General features: G+C 41.1%; 1 protein-coding gene across 3 annotated transcripts; it reads left to right on the top strand.

Moving 5' to 3' along the window:
* Positions 1-6,465: 6,465 nt before the first annotated feature.
* Positions 6,466-20,665, top strand: elf2a (E74-like factor 2a (ets domain transcription factor)). Of its 3 annotated transcripts, none has more exons than XM_005458844.3 (9): positions 6,466-6,580; positions 9,267-9,350; positions 11,758-12,013; positions 13,143-13,250; positions 14,810-14,926; positions 15,348-15,431; positions 18,128-18,320; positions 18,558-18,812; positions 19,397-20,665. In XM_005458844.3, exons 2-9 carry the CDS (start codon positions 9,276-9,278, stop codon positions 19,902-19,904), a joined length of 1,596 nt encoding a protein of 531 aa, XP_005458901.1. In that variant the 5' UTR covers positions 6,466-6,580; positions 9,267-9,275; the 3' UTR covers positions 19,905-20,665. The 3 variants fall into 3 exon arrangements, with proteins under 3 accessions (XP_005458901.1, XP_005458902.1, XP_005458900.1); XM_005458845.4 differs by having other exon boundaries at positions 6,495-6,784; positions 14,813-14,926; XM_005458843.4 differs by having other exon boundaries at positions 6,496-6,784.
* The last annotated feature ends 243 nt before the right edge of the window (positions 20,666-20,908 follow it).

Here is a 20,908-nt window from a genome sequence, read left to right as displayed (position 1 = left end):
AAGGTTACAAATGATCTTCTTATGGCCTCTGACAGTGGACTCATCTCTGTGCTTGTCCTGCTAGACCTCAGTGCAGCGTTCGATACTGTTGATCATAATATCCTATTAGAGCGATTAGAACATGCTGTAGGTATTACAGGTACTGTGCTGCAGTGGTTTGTATCATATCTATCTAATAGACTCCAATTTGTACATGTAAATGGAGAGTCCTCTTCACACACTAAGGTCAATTATGGTGTTCCACAGGGTTCGGTGCTAGGACCAATTCTGTTTACATTATACATGCTTGCCTTAGGCAGCATCATTAGAAGACATAGCATAAATTTTCACTGCTATGCAGATGACACACAGCTCTATCTATCCATGAAGCCAGGTAACACACACCAATTAGTTAAACTGCAGGAATGCCTTAAAGACATAAAGACCTGGATGGCCGCTAACTTTCTGCTTCTTAATTCAGATCAAACTGAGGTTATTGTACTCGGCCCTGAAAATCTTAGAAATATGGTATCTAACCAGATTCTTACTCTGGATGGCATTACCTTGGCCTCCAGTAATGCTGTGAGGAACCTTGGAGTCATTTTTGACCAGGACATGTCCTTCAGCGCACATATTAAACAAATATGTAAGACTGCTTTCTTCCATTTGTGCAACATCTCTAAAGTTAGAAATATCCTGTCTCAGAGTGACGCTGAAAAACTAGTTCATGCATTTATTACTTCCAGGCTGGACTACTGTAATTCATTATTATCAGGATGTCCTAAAAACTCCCTGAAAAGCCTTCAGTTAATCCAAAATGCTGCAGCAAGAGTCCTGACAGGGACTAGAAAGAGAGAGCAGATTTCTCCTGTTTTGGCTTCCCTTCATTGGCTTCCTGTTAAATCCAGAATTGAATTCAAAATCCTGCTCCTCACATACAAGGTCTTAAATAATCAGGCCCCATCTTATCTTAATGACCTTGTAGTACCATATCACCCTATTAGAGCACTTCGCTCTCACACTGCAGGCCTACTTGTTGTTCCTAGAGTATTTAAAAGTAGAATGGGAGGCAGAGCCTTCAGTTTTCAGGCCCCTCTTCTGTGGAACCAGCTTCCAGTTTGGATTCAGGAGACAGACACTATCTCTACTTTCAAGATTAGGCTTCAAACTTTCCTTTTTGCTAAAGCATATAGTTAGGGCTGGATCAGGTGACCCTGAATCCTCCCGTAGTTATGCTGCAATAGACGTAGGCTGCCGGGGATTCCCATGATGCATTGAGTTTTTCCTTTCCAGTCACCTTTCTCACTCACTATGTGTTAATAGACCTCTCTGCATTGAATCGTATCTGTTATTAATCTCTGTCTCTCTTCCACAGCATGTCTTTATCCTGTCTTCCTTCTCTCACCCCAACCGGTCGCAGCAGATGGCCCCGCCCCTCCCTGAGCCTGGTTCTACTGGAGGTTTCTTCCTGTTAAAAGGGAGTTTTTCCTTCCCATTGTCGCCAAAGTGCTTGCTCATAGGGGGTCATATGATTGTTGGGTTTTCTCTGTATCTATTATTGTAGGATCTACTGTAAGCACCTTGAGGCGACTGTTGTTGTGATTTGGCGCTATATAAATAAAATAAAATAAAATAAAATTGAATTGAATTGAATTGAATTGAACTGAATTGAATTGAATTGAATTGAATTGAATTGAATTGAATTGAATTGAACCTATTATTGAGGTCAGGTCCAGAGAGGAGGACATTATTGAGAGACATGCCATGACACTTTGCCCTTGAGTCAAAAACAACTCTGATCCAGCTTCTGTGGGTGGTACACCCCAAAGGTAGGCAAATACCAGCACTCCTTGTCCACTTGAAGTGGAGGAGCCAGTTCAGCATCGTCACAATTAAATATTTTCTGCACCCTTTTTTTCAAGGGTCCGATGAAGAGAATATAAGTATTTAACCAACTGGTTGTGATTGTTAGGCAGCCGTTGGCAAGGTCTCCTAAATGGGAGTGGCGCCACCCAACGTTTGCTGTCGGCCATGAACTCTCTTTCTCTTCCTGTGACCTTGAGAAAAAGTTTGTCAATTCAATTCAATTTTATTTTATTTATATAGCGCCAAATCACAACAACAGTCGCCTCAAGGTGCTTACAGTAGATCCTACAATAATAGATACAGAGATTGTGCTTCCTAGAGTTCCTGCATTAACTCTAAGTGTTTCAGCGGTAGGGAAGGCTTTATGCTCAGCCTTGGACCCATTTGGACATGGCCTGAAATATACATATATATATATATATATATATATAAAAAAAATTATATATATATATACATATATATGAGATTATTTTCACAAAGCTCAGAAACTTAGTGGGTGTTAACCACTAACCACATAAACTAGGGTAGTTTATGTGTAGACGTGTATATAGTTAAGCATGTATGGACTATATAATGTAGAATTCTGAATATTGACTTGTAAATAATGGAATTTGAAATAAGGGGGCAGGAACAGAAAAAGTGTAAACTTTATCCTACTCAGAAGCAGAATTGAATCAGTTGTAAAAATCAGTGACGATATCCAGCCCTAGTTTACAGATCCACTGGTACGTATCCCATATGTAATATAACAGCAGGGCTGCTGAACATCAAATGACCAGTAGGTGTCAGCATTTGAGCTGTTAAACGGGGCTTCGTGTGTTCTGCCTTTTGGCGAAGCAATTGGCCGGAAAGATTCGACAAGTTGAGCTGGCAGAGGTGTTCACCAACATCTTCAACCTCTCCCTGAGGCAGTCAGTGGTCCCCACGTCCCTCAAAGCATCCACCATCATTCCCGTTCCCAAAAAATCAGTGGTCTCCTGTCTGAATGACTACCGTCCTGTTGCACTGACATCCGTCATCATGAAGTGCCTGGAGCGGCTGGTCAAAGGTCACATCTGCTCCTCCCTCCCTGACACACTGGACCCTCTTCAGTTAGCCTATCGGACAAACAGAGCCACAGAGGATGCCATCGCCCTGGCAACACACACCACCCTCACTCACCTGGAGAAAGGGAATACATATGCAAGGATGCTCTTCATCGACTACAGCTCGGCATTTAACACCATCATCCCCTCAAAACTTGCCACGAAGCTCGTCGACCTTGGGCTGGGAACACCGATCTGCAGATGGATTCTAAACTTCCTCACAAACAGGCCCCAGGTGGTGAGAGTTGGTAAGCACACTTCCTCATCACTCATCCTTAACACAGGTACGCCACAGGGTTGTGTGCTTAGCCCCCTCCTATATTCCCTGTTCACACACGACTGTGTTGCTAAACATGAGTCCAACATCATCATCAAGTTTGCTGATGACACAACCATCATAGGCCTCATCACAGACAACAACGAGACGGCCTATAGAGAGGAGGTGATGGCGCTGTACGAGTGGTGCCTGGAAAATAACCTGACTCTCAACATCAGCAAAACTAGAGAAATGATAGTGGACTACCGGAAACGACCAGTCAGGGAACACCAGCCCATCCACATCAACGGTGTCAAGGTCGAAAGGGTCAGCAGCTTCAAGTTCCTTGGAGTCAACATCACTGAGGACTTCTCCTGGACCCTTCACACAGACACTGCTATCAGGAAAGCTCGCCAGCGGCTTTACTTCCTGAGGAGGCTGAGGAGGTTTGGCATGAACGCCAGCATCATCTCAAATTTCTACAGGTGTGCAATCGAGAGCTTGCTGACGAGCTGCATCACAGTTTGGTACGGAAGCTGCTCTGCCAGCAGCCGTAAATCACTACAGAGGGTGGTGAAGGCAGCAGAGCACATCACTGGCACGAGGCTTCCTGCCATTCAGGACATTTATCACCAGCGATGCCTCCGTAAAGCACACAGCATCATCAAGGACCACAGCCACCCAGCACATCAGCTGTTCTCCTTGTTACCATCTGGCAGACGTTACAGGAGTCTGTCTGCTCGCACTACAAGACTTAAAAACAGTTTCTACCATCAAGCCATACGACACATCAACCACAACACTTAAACACACACAACACAGGACTCAGAAGCTACCCTGCAGCTTTACAAGTACTCTGTTTAATCTGCACTGGTCACTTCACTTTATTGTTATTGATATTTATATTTAAAAAGTGCAATACTGTAATTTTCTGCTGCTCATTCCTGTGCAATATCCCATCTGCCCTCCCGTCATATTTCTTTTCAAGATTTTCTTATTTAATCACTAGTGTACATATATTTATATTTATAGATACATATATATTTAGTCATCTTTTCTCTTTTACCATGTCTCTCTAATATTTTGTTCTTTACTATTTTTCTATTTGTTATTTTATTTTATTATATTATATTTTATTATATTTTTTCCTACTGTATCATGCTGCTGAGAGACCGCTGCTCGTCAAACACATTTCATTGCGATGTTGACCCTGTGCTAACTTGCATATGACAAATAAAACTGAAAACTGAAACTGAAAGTTGCCGGGGCCTTATCACACCATCACTACCTGGTTGCATACTCATTGTACTCTCTTCTCTCATTCTTCTTTTGCCCACCACTTAATTTTAAATACGGCTGCATTGACAAATTACTCTATAAGACACCCTTAAACAGTAGCGGTTTTAGATACGGGCGACACGGGCGGCTGCCCGGGGCGGCATCGTGATGGGGGGCGGCATCACGGGCATCTGCACAAAAAAAATAATTTAAAAAAATGCTCGTACTCATGCTGCCCCGACGGCAGCCAGCGCATATTGGGAATGTCATAGGCACCGATCGGTTTTCTCTCGCCCATTTGCTGGGAGTAAGGGCGCCCTCCGTTTGCGAGGTGCGCCTGCTGCTTGTGGCACAGGGAGGAGAGGGCGGGGCGGCGGGGGATTCTCTGGCTGGCTGGAGCAGCATCTAATAACCAACTCGCAAATAAAACAAAATAAAACAAAACAACAAACACGAAAACACCAGACATTATGATACAGACTTATAATTTGCACCGATGTTTTTTCGAAATTCTATACACGAAAACTGAGCGTGAGAGCCCTCGGTGCGCCTGCGCGCTGCTGAAGTCAAAGTAAACTTTATTGTCATCTCCGCTACATACAGTCCAGTATATAGAGAGACGAGACGACGAGGCTCCAGTTACAGCAGTGCAAATAAACGAACAATAAATATAGTAGAGTAAGAAAATAAATATACACTTTAGGACTCGGGGTAAAGGGATCAATAACAATTTAAAATTTATAATTTACAGTTTGATGATTTAAAGTCTCACACATAATCCGTCGAAAGGGGAGGGAGACCTGCTGCTTCCAGATAGAGCACATTTCATTCATAATGTTGTAAATCCAAGCCCATTATGTATTCATGATTTGAATCCTGGGTTGTGTGAAATCCCAGAAATACACCCTAGACAAAGTTAATCTGTGAACTAAGGTGCAGGTCTATTAGGTTATGTTGCGGTGATCCTCTGGTTGAGGGATGGGTGTTCATACTGGAGTGCAAAATTAAAACCAATGGAAGATGGACAAGAAAAGTTCAAAGCCATCAGGTGCTCAGTTTAGAAAAAATAGAAAAGAAGAGGAGAAGAAACGAACAAATGATACAGGTAAACAGATGTGTCATTGGATAATGGCAGGTCATCCTGAAACAATCAGAATCAGAATACTTTATTAATCCCTAAGGAAATTATGTGGGTTACAATTGCCCCAAGAAGAAATGGTAAAAATAGTAACAGTAACAGACTAAACTCCAAACAATACATTATGTTACAGATTTTAATATTAATTAGTCATTGTCAGTTGTTGATTTGTCCTGTTCTCATTGTATGACGAATTATGATGGCTGTTTAGTAGCCGTTTGCATACTATGCATACTCTCTCTCTCTCTTCATATGTGTGTGTGGACAACAGTTTTATGTTAATGTACAATCCCTAACATGTTTTGTGTGTGTGTGTGGGGGGGCGCCAGAGGGAGTGTTCGCCCAGGGCGCCAAACAGGCTAGGGCCGCCACAAACAAATTGTTATTGTTATACAAATCATCACAAATTATCCACAAATGACATAGAGCAAGATCAGGAAGTACAAGTAAATATTTCCCTCCATACCCCATACATGAACTATGAAAAATGTCTGAATGTAATAACCCTTTGAGTTGACTTTCAAGTGTCTTTTATTCATGTAAAACGAAAATCGACCAAAAGTGCTTTAAAGACAGAAACATTTACGTTCCAGATTCCAAAAAACTCGGTTTTGGCGTGTTTTATTGTGTTAACTAATTACTTTGGTAAGTGAAAACCACATTTATTTAGTTGGCATTGAAATATATTCAGAATTTGCTAATTTTTGCTTTAAAAATTCTTAAATTATGACACACTGCTCTCCCCTGTATAAACTCCCTTTATAAGTTTAAGGTATTGGCAATACTGGTCCTTCATCACGATTTAAAAAAAAATCTCACAGCACTGCTTTTGAATGTTTTTTGTTTGTTTGCGTTTTTGTTTTTTTTTTATCAAGGAAGAACGTCGTCTTGACGTCACGGCGTACCGTGCCCTGACCTGGCTCGGTTGTGGCGAAGAGGCGGCGCGCCGGAAAGCTACAGGATAGCACGAAGGAAACAGTAAGCGCAACACAACTTTGGGGTTTGTGTTCAAGAAAAACATTTATAGGCGTCTGCGAAGCGATTTCCAAGTAATGAAGACCCGGTGCAAACATCTTTTTATGCAAGCGAAGTAAGCGTTTTGGCCTTGGTTAACTTAGCAAACATTGGGCCCAGCTAGCGCTAGCCGTGGAACTGACTTTTCATCAGCAAAAGCAAAACAAGGTAAGGAGAGAAAACTCGAGGCATTAACATGTCAACAGATTCTGCTACGGACCAATGCACATTGCACATGTCGTATTTGTTATAGAATTTACCTGGCGCGGGTTTAAAATGTATAATAAAAACGGTGTTCATGTTGGCTAGCTGTCTGCTAAATGGACTGGTTCTTATATAGCGCTAACTGCTCAACAACTCCCCTTAATGCTAGCTTCTGCTAAGCAGTCGTGATAACGCAATAAGAAAACGTTTTTGCACACAAATAATGCGATGTGGACAAAGTTACGAGCAACATTAAGTAAGATGAATGAGTCTTAATTGAAAACAGCAGAAGCATTAGCTAACAGCTTAGCTGTAGAGTTTGAAGCTTTAAGACTCGGTGACAAATAGCGGCGCCAACCTGCTCAGGAAGTAAACATCAGCCTGCGTGCTGTGAACGGTCATTGTCTGATCTCCTCACACCAGCCGGTCGTGTCACACCTGACGGACACGGCTACTACTCTGGACTACTACTGTTTTGAAGTGGAAGTTAGCCCACAGCACCGACTTCTTTATCCTGTCCTCGGAGCTGTGTGTGTTCGGGATCTTGGCTGTGTTTATAGTAAACAGTGCACAGGCAGAAAAAACTCCAAATGCCAAAAGTTGCGTTTAAATGTAAAATGAAGTTGAAACTCAAACTTCTACTAAACATTTAAGCGTATCATACAAACTCTGAGCAACTTGTAGGTTTTGACTTTATAGAGCTGTAGTGCTCAGGCTAAGTCAGTTTGCTACTGTCTGCTACTCATAACCATAACCATTACTAATTTATCAGTTTGAATGGTAAATAAATATCAGGCAGATGAATCCCTCCAAAATTAATAAGTCAGTTACAAGCTGTATAATTGAAGCACGGTCTCAGACTAAGTTAACGGCTCATATTTTATTATAGCTCTTACTTCTGGAGCCTTACTGCAGATTTCTCGCTGTGTAAAACAAACAGCGGTGGCTGGAACAGCTACAAAGTTCGCTTTTCTTTTCTTCATGTCGAAGTTTGTTGATCAGAAGCTTTGATGAAGGACTCCCGCTCGCTTTTCCCAGTAAAAGTTTTAATGGTGATCACAGGAACAGGGCTGCTGTTTTCTGTCACTCTACCCGAGCTCAGCGTGTCGGTAAGGGCTGCGCCTCTTTGCTCTCCGCGGTGTGTAAACAGACTCCACGTTAAACTCTGCCAGCGTCATCATCACTGCTGCTGTTCTGTTATCAGTGTTTCTGTTGTTAAACTTTTTTATTCACACACTGCTCCTAAATGCATTTGCAGGTCTGTTTTTAGTCGCAGATGTGGCTGAAACGCTGGCGTTCATGTGTTCATGTTGACATTGACGTGCTACAGAGCTGTGCCTTAAACGAAGCAAAGAATTTGTCCAGAAATAATTTTTATAGTCGAATTATCCGAGATAATCTGAATTGTTGCAGCCCTGAAAATCATTAAGTTTAATTAAAGTGGGGTTCATCCTTTATAACCACAACATTAACTCTGTTAAAAGGAGAGCTGTGGCCAGTGTGGGCTTCATATGATCTCAACCCAGTACAGATGCAAACAGTAAGGATGGGGGAAACATCAGTACAGTATCTTATCGTGATATCTTGTATGGTGATATGGTATTGACACCAAATATGATATATTATTAAGTGAACTCTGGGAATACTATGAACGAGAGGGCTCATCTCACCTGATAGGAGGCGACCTTTTTTAAACAGTCACAGTTTGACTTGGACTGACTGCAGTCACTGAGAGAGATTGTTGAAAACTTGCAAATAACGTCTGTGTAAGTTATAAATACAGACAGATTGCCAACATGTTGTCATCAGTCTCAATGAGTCTTTAATAATAAGGACAAGTCGTGGGGACGCGGCTCATCTGGCTGCCAGCTGTTAGTATTCTGGTTATAATCCTATAAAACAAGAAGGTTGCCAACAACAAATGTAATAGTTAAATGTGAGTTTCTGAGTATGTGGGCAGCAACCCATGATTTTCACTGATTCCCCCCTGTTATTGCTGTACTACCAGGAAACGGTTGTCTGTAATGGCCAAACTAAAATCATATAATTACAGAAGGACTCCATCCTTTATGGCAGGTTTCAGTGACAGTGGTCAGTATGCTTAACAATGTCATTTTGCAGCAAAAAACAAATAGCCTTATTTTATTCAGTAAAATAGATATTGATAAAGTTTAACTTTGTGTTTGAAAAAGTTGATAAGTCGCAATATGCTATTGCAATGTTACAAAATTTTAAAAAATCTCAATTGTATCATGAAGTATTGCAATAATTTGTTATCATTGGATGTCTGGTGTTTCTTACCTCTAACACACTCTAGACTTCAAAAATCAACACGTAGCTTCTTCCACTCTGTTGTGTTGGTGTATCCTTTCTCAGTCTTTGTAAATGGACTGGTTCTTATATAGTGATTTTCTAAGCAATCAAAATGTGTTTTTGTTATTTGCAGGAATGAGTGATGACCTCTGTGGTGGTGTCAGATGGTGGTGGGAACATAGTGGAGTATGTGACTGTGGTGGAGGACCCCCAGCAGGTAAATCAACATTGTGGCCATATTTGTTATTTTTGAATGTGTGTTTTATAATGTAATTATGTTTGTGTTTTTGCACTGACCTCCACACTCTGCTGACAGTCGACGAGTTAGAGCACTCTGATTTGATGCAGCAGGAGTGTTCAGGCCATTATCTCCTTTCTTATGGGCTTTATCAGTCAGTGTTTGTTGGCCGGCAGAGTCAAAGTATGAAGTTGGCCTCTACAACTGTATTCGGCTTACCTCAGGTGATTTTGGGTCCTCCTGTGTCAGATGGCTCAGATGGGGTACCACACTGTCAGAACAGCCAGCTTTGCTCCAGCGCTGTACATCCTTCTGGCCAGATGATCTAGTTGGCTGCTGGCTTGGCTTTGCTGAACTTCTGACTTCCTTATTTAGTTTTCCCTTCGTGGATTAATTCGGAAAACCCAAAACCCAAAGTGGAGTATTTTACATTCAATTAACTAAACGAGGATTACCAAAACAGAGTGACTGAACTGAGTTAACTTGAATGGAACTGAGTGAGCCAGAACTTTTGTTTCTATTTGGGGTTGTTAATATATTGTTTCCCTTATGAACCGGTTTTTGTTTTTCTATTCCATGGTAAATGGACTGATTCTTATATAGCGCTTTTCTACTCTCCCGGAGTACTCAAAGCGCTCTATACAACATGCCTCATTCACCCATTCACACCCACTCATACAAGCACTTCTAAACTCAAGTGCAACGTAAACTACATTCATACTCCGATGAACGCAACGGAGTGCAACTCGGGGTTAGTATCTTGCCCAAGGATATGTGGCATGCAGATTGGGGAAGCCAAGAATTGAACCACCAACCTTCCGATCAGTAGCTGATCTGCTCTACCACCTGAGCCACAGCCACCCCTGGTGGGTCTGTTTGAAAAACTCAGATCATGTGACTCAGTACCACATGACACCTTTTTCGTTTCATGCATAATTTTTTTGAGCTTAGTGATTAGCTTGATTTCTAGAAAAAGTTCAAACCACTACAACAGTGCAGTGAATTCAGCACTGTGATCTGCAAGTAAAACAGAATCTCAGCTGTGTTTGAGCTTCTTCAATTTGTAACTAATGACTACCAAAACTACCAAAAAATAAGTGCTGTAATTTCCAAAATTACACCACTTAACAGCATGGTTGGTAATGCTAACAGCCAAGTAGCTTACATTGTGTTAACAGCTGGGAGGGAACTATGCTGCATTCAAGAAGAGTAAAGAAATATCGAGGAGAAAAAAGCGAGACTGGATATGCATCAAAAGTAACATGTAACCAAAAGGAGAGCTCAGTCTGCTGTTTGAAAGTTTCAGGTTTTCATGTCTCTTGAGGCTGTTATGTTCTTCATGAAATCCAAATTAAGCTTGTTTTAAAGCTGTAGAAACATTAAGACACTTAGTGAAAAGGAAATTACATAAACTGAAAATCAGAACAGCCAGCCTGTTAAAGATGGGCTCCATAACCCTGTTTGGAAAATATGCTTTGGTAACAGAGCCTAACAGGAGACTATTTATTGTTTTGGTTATTCTGTTTATGTTTTATTCATTTTTTATGGTGCTAAGAAAATACATTATATATTAAGGCTGCAACGATTCATCGAGTATTTTGAATAATTTGATTATTTAAAAAAAACCTCAAATTCTTTCCTTCGATGCTTCTTTAATGCACAGCTCCGTAGCACGCCACTGTCTCCATGGAAACGTGATCCACGTTTGCAACTAAAACAGACCTGCAATGCAAACGTATTTATGAGCAGCGTATGAATAAAAAGTCTGACAACATTAAGCCCTCCAGGTTTATACAAAAACAGCAGTGATGATGAGGTTGGCACAGTGTAATGTGGATACATGCAGTGTACATGTCACGAAGAGAAAAGAGGCGAAGCCGTTACTGAGACGCTGAGCTCGGGTTGAGCGGAACCCAGCCGTCCTATTTTACATATTCATAACATTTTACCGATTGAAAGTGAAATAATATAAAGTGTTGTGGTAATTAAACTGCATTAAGCTTTAAAAAATAGCAGTTTCAGAATTCAGGGGAACATTATGTCAAAGCAGAGCTCTAGATTGTTTTCAATGAGCTCAATCGTTTTTAGATAGCGTAATAAAAAAAACATGTAATTCAGAGTTTTGATGGACACTGATCAGTACTTAGAAAATGTGAATGGTTTGAGGTAAAGTTTGAGACTGAAAGCAGCATAAGGCAGGAGAAAATGTTAAGCAGGAAAGTTCCCGCACAAACCTCAGTGCAACAATGTTAGGAATTGCAGAGAGAAGTGAAATGATATAGTGTCTCAGGCGTCATGCCTTCAGTCTTCAGTAGCAATAAAGTCTCTAAAAGCAGTAAAAACAGTCTTTTTTCCACATCTGTCAAACTGTGTCTACTGTGAGCAGCAGCCTGCTGAGGAGGAGGAGGAGGAAGAAGTGGTTCAGCAGGAAGTGGACGCAGTGATCATGGAGGAAGAGGTGGAAGAGGAGGAGGGGGTGGTGCTGCAGGAGGAAGGCTGCCCTGCAGTAATTGTAGAGGAGGTGCCCAGCGCTCAGGTGGAGGAGTGCTACTCTGCTCAGGTGTTGGTCTACGATGATGAGACGTACCTGATGCAGGATGTGGCTGAGGAGCAGGAGGTGGTCACAGAGGTGACGGAGACTGGTGAGTCCTCTGAGTGATGGCATCTGTAGAAAAATGTCGTGTATTTTGTGACTGTGTGAAATCTACAATCTGTACATGGTTGGAGTAGGAAGTTCAAAGAAGTTTAATCCATTATTTCAAAATTCTTTTTAGACTTTATTTATTTACTTATATATTTATTATTTATTTGATATTAAATCGAACTGAACTTCAGCTAACTGAAATCTGCACATGTTTTCTGGCCTTCTTTCTTGGCAAGAGATCTCAGGTCTGTACTATGAAGCAGGATTTTGTCTTATCCAGGTGACAAACTGGGTTTTCTGTACTATGAAAGTGGTTCACTTCTTCCAAAAGTAAATCACTATGGTAACTTGCTCTGGGGGAAATCAGGTTTGTTTGTGTTTTACTTTTTGTCTTGTTGTTGGCTGCAAAAAAAATAAAAAATCTATGAGCATTAACGTGGTTCAGGTAACCTTGAACTATCCCTTAGTTATGCTGCTTTAGGCTCAGACTGCTGCAGGACTTCCTTTGACACACTGTGATGCACTGAGCACTTCTCCACTCAGTACATCTGTCTTCCTCCCCATCCAGTCATGGCAGCTGGTTGCCCCTCCCTGAATCTGGCTCTGCAGGAGGTTTCTTCCTGTTAAATTTTCCCTCCCACCTTCACAAAATGCTTGCTTTATTTGTTTTATTTTTCAAGTTTATACTGGAAGGTATAAAGCAACCAAATAATCTAATGTATTTGGGGATAAAAGTTCCATGATTGATGTTGTGATTTGATCCTCTATAAACAAACCTGGTAGTACAAACCCAATTGTTTGCCAGAGAGTTGAGCTTCTGTTGTTGTAGACTGCCCTCTGCTGGCAGGAATGATGCACAAGTCTTTTAATCAGATTGCAGGAAATGGGAAAGAAGGAACAGACAGCCTGCACAGCCCTCAAACAAGGAAGTTAACACTTCAGATTAGTTGAGGTTGTGTTGTTTGTTTGGGTTTTATTTCTCTTTTTGTTTTTTGTTTTTTCTTGTCCAAGATGAAATTTCTGTAGTTATTTAAAATGACAGGTCTGCTCCCAGCCTGTCTCCAGTCAGCACGTGTTTCTAGCAGAGGTGTGTGTACTGACAGGTGTTTGTCTGTTTCCCTCTGCAGTGGAGATGTCAGGTCACGACATGGTGTGTTTCGACAAAACGTTTGAAGCCGCTGAAGCGCTTCTGCACATGGAGTCTCCTGGAGGAATGCACAGTGAACGCAGCACAGGTAAACAGGCTGATCCTCCTATGAATGGACACAGAGTCTGTGTGTCCCACAGAGCACACCGTATTTGGCTCTTTTTATATCTGATACATTCTGTGCAGTTGTTAAGCAAACATTCTGACCTCATTGTTACTGTGATTATTAGTTTTACAGTTCTGTTGGATTTACTTTTATTATCAGAGGCTGGGTATACCCTAAAGTAATGAACAGCTTTTTATTAGAGTGTACATAATTATTGTAATCACAACAGTCAGCTCAAGGTGCTTTATATTGTAAGGTAGACCCTACAATAATACATACAGAGAACAAAACCCAACAATCATATGACCCCCTATGAGCAAGCACTTTGGCGACAGTGGGAAGGAAAAACTCCCTTTTAACAGGAAGAAACCTCCGGCAGAACCAGGCTCAGGGAGGGGCGGCCATCTGCTGTGACCGGTTGGGGTGAGAGAAGGAAGACAGGATAAAGACATGCTGTGGAAGAGAGACAGAGGTTAATAACAGATATGATTCGATGCAGAGAGGTCTATTAACACATAGTGAGTGAGGAAGAAACACCCAGTGCATCATGGGAATCCCCCAGCAGCCTACACCTATTGCAGAATAACTAAGGGAGGATTCAGGGTCACCTGGTCCAGCCCTAACTATATGCTTTAGCAAAAAGGAAAGTTTGAAGCCTAATCTTAAAAGTAGAGATAGTGTCTGTCTCCTGAATCCAAACTGGAAGCTGGTGGAAAACTGAAGGCTCTGCCTCCCATTCTACAGATGAAGTCTGGGACCAAAATGCTGCACCCTGAGCCACTCACAGTTATAACACCATGACAATATCGTCATGGTGTTATGGGTGGGTTAAAAACTACATTTTCCGATTCAAACCGATTTTAGTTTGAGTAATGCGATATTAATTCATTAAATCCTGAATTGATTTTTAAATATATTAAAAATTTATTTTTGCCAGAAACAGCAGAATCTCAGCTTAACGCTCACAAAAATATTTCAAAAACAAATTATTACGATTATTTTATTACAGAGTATGAATTTTAAAATGCATTTAAGAACCTATTAATAAACAAAGGAATAACAAACAACACAAACTCCAACCTCTAAATAATTAAATTAATGTAGATAAAGTGTATGAAAAAGTAAAAAATGAACTAGTGTGGTATAAAAACAAGGGTTTCTGCCTGCATTTTAAAACTGGCCATACAGCTGGCTACAATAAAATAAGAAACACAAATTACTGTAAAAATAGAAAAGTTACAAGTGCCTGGGTATGTCCCTGGGAGAGATTATATCTCGTAGCCTGCTTGGGAACATGTCAGTGTCCCCCCGGATGAGTGATAGGAGGTGGCTGGAGTGATATGAGTATGGGTTTCCTGTTTCGGCCCCTCCTGCCCCCTTCAAAATCAACTGGTCGATATCCAGCCTTTGATTTGTGAGTGTTCCTCTTCTTATGAGAATGTGAGCCCAGATCTATTATTGTGCACAGTTTGAAAGTCTTCATGTCTGTCTCACTTCATGATGCAGCAGAAGGAGAATAGTGTTGTTTTGTGTTACCTCAGCAGATGATGTGATGATGGAAACGGTGGTGGAGGTGTCTACAGAGTGTGGACCCATGGAGGAAGAGACCTTTCCCATCCCTCCTGGCTGTGAACCTGTAGCCAAGAAGAAGAGAGGAGGTCAGTGTCAGCACAGCTCACCTGTTGTCACACAGCCTTTTATTTTGTTTACAGTATACTGATGTTCAGTGTTTCATTCTAAAGCTGTAAAACTTTAAAGTAACAGTAGGTAGCGCTCTATTTAAAGCATGAAGCTGTGCTAGTACAAACGAGGTAGTTGAGTATGGAGGGTAAAGACAACTTCCTCTGAAAGCTGCCGTATGTCGAGATTTGTTCCAACTTATGAGTGGAGTAAGGTAACATTAAGTATAAAAAGTCCATCAGCTTAACAGACAATGTGGCAGGCCATGCATAGTTCTTGTATTTTAAAGTTCTTCCTTAAAATGTGTGAAAAGCTCCCTGTTGAAATGCTGACATTGCTAAAAATCCATCTGGGGTTTATTTTAAACAATAAGCTTGATCTATGTGTGGGTTTGTACAGGTGGACGTAAGGCTAAGACACACCAGCCTTCTTCCAACGGCTCCTTCGATCTGGGCATCAAGAAGAGGCCAAGAGAGGGAAAAGGTCTGTAGCTGCTCTCTGCCTGTAGACAGCTCCTGTCTCTGTTTACTGGTAGCTCCTAACCTAGAATGACTGAATATAACCCAGAGACAGTATTTTCCCACTTTATGATTTCTTAGTTTTTTGCATATTTGTCTTACTTAAAGGGAGCTGCAGCTATCAATTATTTTATTATTCTTAGTATTATTTTGTGATGTGATAATAACCGATTAAATGTTAGTGGTAGGCAAAATAAAAAATAGTTCTGACAGTATTTCGTCTCCTCGTTCACTCCATGCTAGTGAACGAGTATGTGTTGCTAGTGAACGAGTATGTGTTGTTGTAACCTTATACAGGAGCATGTGGTGGTTGCACATTTAATAACATTGTGATGGTGTAAATGTTCATCAAGGTAGTAATAATCCAGTCTAACAGCCCCAGTTTTACATTTTTATTGGCCTGCAAAAGTAAATTGGGGGGGGGGCTTTTATTTTTATATTTTAAAATATTAATACATATTCATTAATATTATGTTTTAATTTTATTTCTCTTTAAATATAAAAAATGAGATTATAAAAGCTTTAAAATGAAGCTGGTCTAATTCACCCCAATAACCCCTTCAGATAAACCCCTGCTTGCTGCAGGTGTCACTGCAACAGAAAGAGGCTTAGCTGCCATCAGACTTCAGCACGCTGCCAAATGTAACCTTCTAAAGCCTAACCTGTGCCAGACGGACACTTTGCAATTTTTAACATCTGTAAAACCCGTAACTCGGGTACCATTTGCTCAATTGACTGAATTTAGGGCTTCCTAAAAGCAGCGACTCTGGTCTTTTTAGTGATATTAGGGTAATTACGGTATTCCCCGGCACGTCACAGCAGACAAAGGTTGGTTGAGAGGAGTGAGTGTAATGGGGCTCTACAGAAAACGGATATTTTAGAAGACATTTGAGTTCCTTTTCTGTTTTGTTTTGTTTTGTTTTGTTTTTTTTTTATTTGCTGTTGCTGAGCTAAACCCAACGGGAGCTCTCACCAGTTAAACATGGTATAAAGCTATGGTAACAGTCACCTGCATATTTTAACTCCTTTAGCTTTACTGTAGATTTGTGCTGTGTAAAAGCCGAGGTGTATGCGAGCACCTACATGGTTCACCTTTCTTCATGTCAGAGTTTGTTGATCAGGTGATGAAGGACCGCTGCCAGCTTTTTCCAGTAAAGTGCTCTGGTCCTAATCAGTTGATGAGTTTGTAAGTTTTTCCCTGTGGTTTGGAGGAAAATCGACTCCAAGCAAATCAAAATGTGACTAAAAACCACCTGCCAATGTTCAGTCTTCTCATTGGCCAGATGTGCCTGGGAGCAAAAAGTAAATACAGGAAAAAGTATGTTATGTGACACATCTGTAGTACAGATACAACCACTGAAAACTGCCACTTTCAGCCGTCAGCTGACATCAGCCGATTAGACTCCCCCCATTTAACCTTTGGTAGTTTCCACTATAAACACGCCCCTTTCACTCAGTTGCAGAGTGTCACCAAGAGATGGCGCTTTTTCAAAAAAAAACAACAACCTTGGATTATTTTCACAGCCCACTGTGTTGATTTGAGGCTATATAAATAAAACTGAATTATATTACATATTATTTTGATAGCTTTCATTGAAAACCTCTTCACCCATTAAAATATAACAACTTAAACTTAAGTTTTGAAAATATAAAATAAATAAAACTTTACACTCAGTTTGACCATTCAGACATTTTACACTGCAAATCACCAAAACTGTTTCTGAACTTGTATTTTGGGGTCAACTTGAAATATAAAAGTAAGGTTCCAGGTCAAATGTGACGTTTGGGTGAAAAAATGTAGAATTCCCATGTACCAGGATCTTTCCCTAAGCGCTGCAAAGGAAGGAGAATTTTAAGACATTTTCACCTTATTCTACCTTGAAGAGGTCAAAGGTGCATGCATGACCACACTCCATATTCCCTACAAATTTCATCACAATTCATTCAAAATCTTTAAGCTGTTGTATTTAAAGAAAGAATAAGAAACACACCAACTTTACCAAAAACAGCCTCCTTGGTGGCTCGAACTAGCTCTACCAGCATAATAATATGGTGAAATATCACAGACGTACAAATTATATCAACATTTTACCATACAAGTGTCTTTCTTGTTGAATATCAGAGGCAGTTCTTCAGATGATGTTCTGGGTTCTGTTTGGACTCCTAGACGAGTCGTTGATGTGCTCTTTGAGTAATTTCAGTTGATACCCTGCTGCTGAGAAGCCGGCCAACTGAATCTATCTATCAACCTGATCTATCAGGTTGGAAAGGCTTACAGTCAGGTGTAGTAGGGCCATGTGTTGTGTTTTGAGATCTTTTAGCTTTTACTTCACTTTGTCAGACAGTTTCTGTTTAAGGGATTTTTAACAGGTCTGGTTAATCGCAGTTAATTAATGATTTATCAAGGTGGGTAAATCTGTTTTACACTGGGTCATGTAGGCTGTTTTTAATAAATGAAACAAAAAATGTTGAATGAGGTCTGCTGAATGAATTTCCTTTGGATGCTTTTGAATAATATAAAGAATAAAATAAAAACACACAGGACCGAGACAGGCCTCACCAATAATAATTATAATCTGCACTAGTCTTTGAATTTGACTGTTTTTCTGCGTTTTTCAAGACCTCAGTGTTGAAAGTCAGTGTATCATGTGTTCCCCACAGGTAACACCACCTACCTCTGGGAGTTTCTGCTGGAGCTTCTGCAGGATAAGAACACGTGTCCCAGATACATCAAGTGGATGCACAGAGAGAAGGGCATCTTCAAACTTGTTGATTCAAAGGCTGTTTCTAAACTGTGGGGTAAACACAAAAATAAGCCTGATATGAACTACGAGACTATGGGCCGGGCCCTGAGGTGAGCTGTTTTGCTCCATGAACACATTACAGTCTGCAATCTTGATTTACCAGGACACGATGATTAAAGACAAAACATATCAGATGCAAACAAACAGAAAGACAAAATAATAACTCATAATTATTTTATGAAATCAGGGGGAAAGTAATTTATGTTCTTACTCTCTGTCATGGGTTTTGACAGCCTATCCTATGATGTTCTGTAGAGTTTATCTTCCATTTGTTGTTGTTTCTGTAGGTATTACTACCAGCGTGGCATCCTTGCCAAAGTAGAGGGTCAGCGGCTGGCCTACCAATTTAAAGACATGCCCAAAAACATCCGAGTGATCGATGATCACGAGGAGGCAGAGGAAGTGGAGGACAGCGAGACCGTGGTATCCGGTCAGAATCTGGCTCGCCAGCAGGGTCAGGCCACCCTGGGCACTACGTCCCTCGCCACCACCCAGCCTCAGCAGACCTACGTCACTGTCATCCCCAGCAACACCACCACCAGGTCGGACAAACAAGTGCTCATTTAGTATTCCTGTGCCCCGTAGAATGTGATTGTCCTATTTTAACAAAAACATGACATATATTAAGGCTAATTTACACTATGGAGCCCTACTCTACAAAACTGTCATAGACTTAACACAGCTGGATTTAAGAAATCTAAGAAAGTGTGTATCTGTGGCTGTATCTGGGTTTGTAATTGTGAGCACCAGGGAATGCAAACATATGGTGTTGCTATAGCAATAATATAATATTATTATTATTATATTGGGATATAATAATATCCCAATATAATATATAACATTTACGTCTGTATCAGGGATAAAGTAATGAACCTTGTGCTGACAACGCCGGTTTGATTAGATCATGAAACTCTCTGGTCTTATACAGGCCTAATAGAAGAAATGAACTTTTTGGATGTGGTGCATTTAGGATCACATGCTTCAAGTTTATATGATCAGCATTGAGCACATTTACTGTTGATCCTGGCATTTTGTCTTCTCCCTTGTGCATGTATGGTGATTTTATTTATTTATTTATTTATTTATTCATTCATTCATTGTTTGCTTTGTTTGTTTATTCCTGCAGGCCCATCCGAGCTATGCCAGTGGTCATGACCAACTCGCTAGGACAAATGGCGTTAAACTCTCCACCCATCCTCACAACCACCACAGGAGTCCCAGTGACTGTAGCGAGCACCTCTGCTAGCACTGCCCCTAAACTTGTGATCCAGGCACTGCCCACCATGCTTCCTGCTGGATCAAAAGCAGGAGAGAAGATCACCATCATCACAATCCCAGCCAACCAGCTGGCAACGCTCATGCAGGCCAACCCATCAGGCCAGGTCACGCAACTCATCCAGGCCAAACCTGTCACTGCACAGCTAGCGCAGGCCGCCATCAAACCGCAGCTCATCCTGGCCAAACCAGCCGCAATGGCTCAGGCGCTGCCACAGATGTCTGTGCAGTCTCAGTTAGCCCCTACCAAAAGCTCCATTCAGCCCCCAAAGCGTGAAGCAGTACAATCAGACGTGGCAGCAGAGGCTCTGCCTACCTCCAGCTCGCCGGCAGTATCAGTGGAAAAACTATCATCCTGAGAGCCAGGGTCCCCAAGGGGGTTTGGTGTGGAGAGGGATGTACAGAAAGTGACTGTGGACACTACTGAGTGCAGGGAACATCCCACACCACCTCCTATTGACACATAACTGAGCTTCTCCCTTATTGGCTTAGACCGTCCGACCGACGCTGGTCTCTGGGGAGACACTTTGACTATTTGGCTGCTGAAGCCTCGCAGAAGACGAAAGGGACTGTTTAACATACACATTGATGGTTCAGAGCTCAGAAACGTGGGCAGCCTTAGATTGTAAATGACAAGTTGTTTTTGTAATCAAAGCTAACATAAGAGGCTAGCAGGACTTTATTGTAAACGGAAGCTTAAAAAGGATTTTTGATACTTGGCAAGTATGTATCAGTACACATGTAGTTTGAATTCCTCTGTAGCCCCTTTCACATTTGGGTTACAGACTTTGGATGTTTAAGACTGTAAAACTTTAAATGGCAGAGTAAGTGGGGGCATTGCTTTAGACACATTCACAATGACTGAAACTGGCACTTGTTTCAGGCTTTCATGGGTTGTCTGCAGAGCTCTCCTAAACTTACTCAACAGGACTGTCACTATTTCCCACTGTTATCCTCTTTTTTACTGTCCCTAGAGTGGGGGTCAAGGATATCTGCATCCAGAAAAAAAGAACTGATTGTGTGCTCCGCAGAAGTATATTATGATTTTTTTTCTTGTACTCTCAGTGTATTGAAGTAGATTTTACTGAAATATGTATAAAACAAATGTTAATTAAAAATGTCTGGGGGGTTTCATTTATCCATCTGAACAGTAGCTTAGTGATTTATTAAAAAGCTCTGATGGACACCAGGTCGATGCTGCTAATGGCCACAGAAAAGTGCTTCGCTGCTCCTGCTCAACTTTACAGATTCAGTTCAGTGTCCATACACAAAAAGTATTCTACAAGTATAACATGACTCCTATTAGTTTACCTAGGAAATAGCCCAATATGTGAAAAATCTACAGCCAGCTCTCATATTTTAT

The sequence above is a fragment of the Oreochromis niloticus genome, linkage group LG2 (assembly GCF_001858045.2).
Source record: "Oreochromis niloticus isolate F11D_XX linkage group LG2, O_niloticus_UMD_NMBU, whole genome shotgun sequence".
NCBI classification, from domain to species: Eukaryota; Metazoa; Chordata; class Actinopteri; order Cichliformes; family Cichlidae; genus Oreochromis; species Oreochromis niloticus.
Note: the sequence above shows the minus strand (reverse complement) of the source record. Positions and strands in the feature narration are given on the sequence as shown.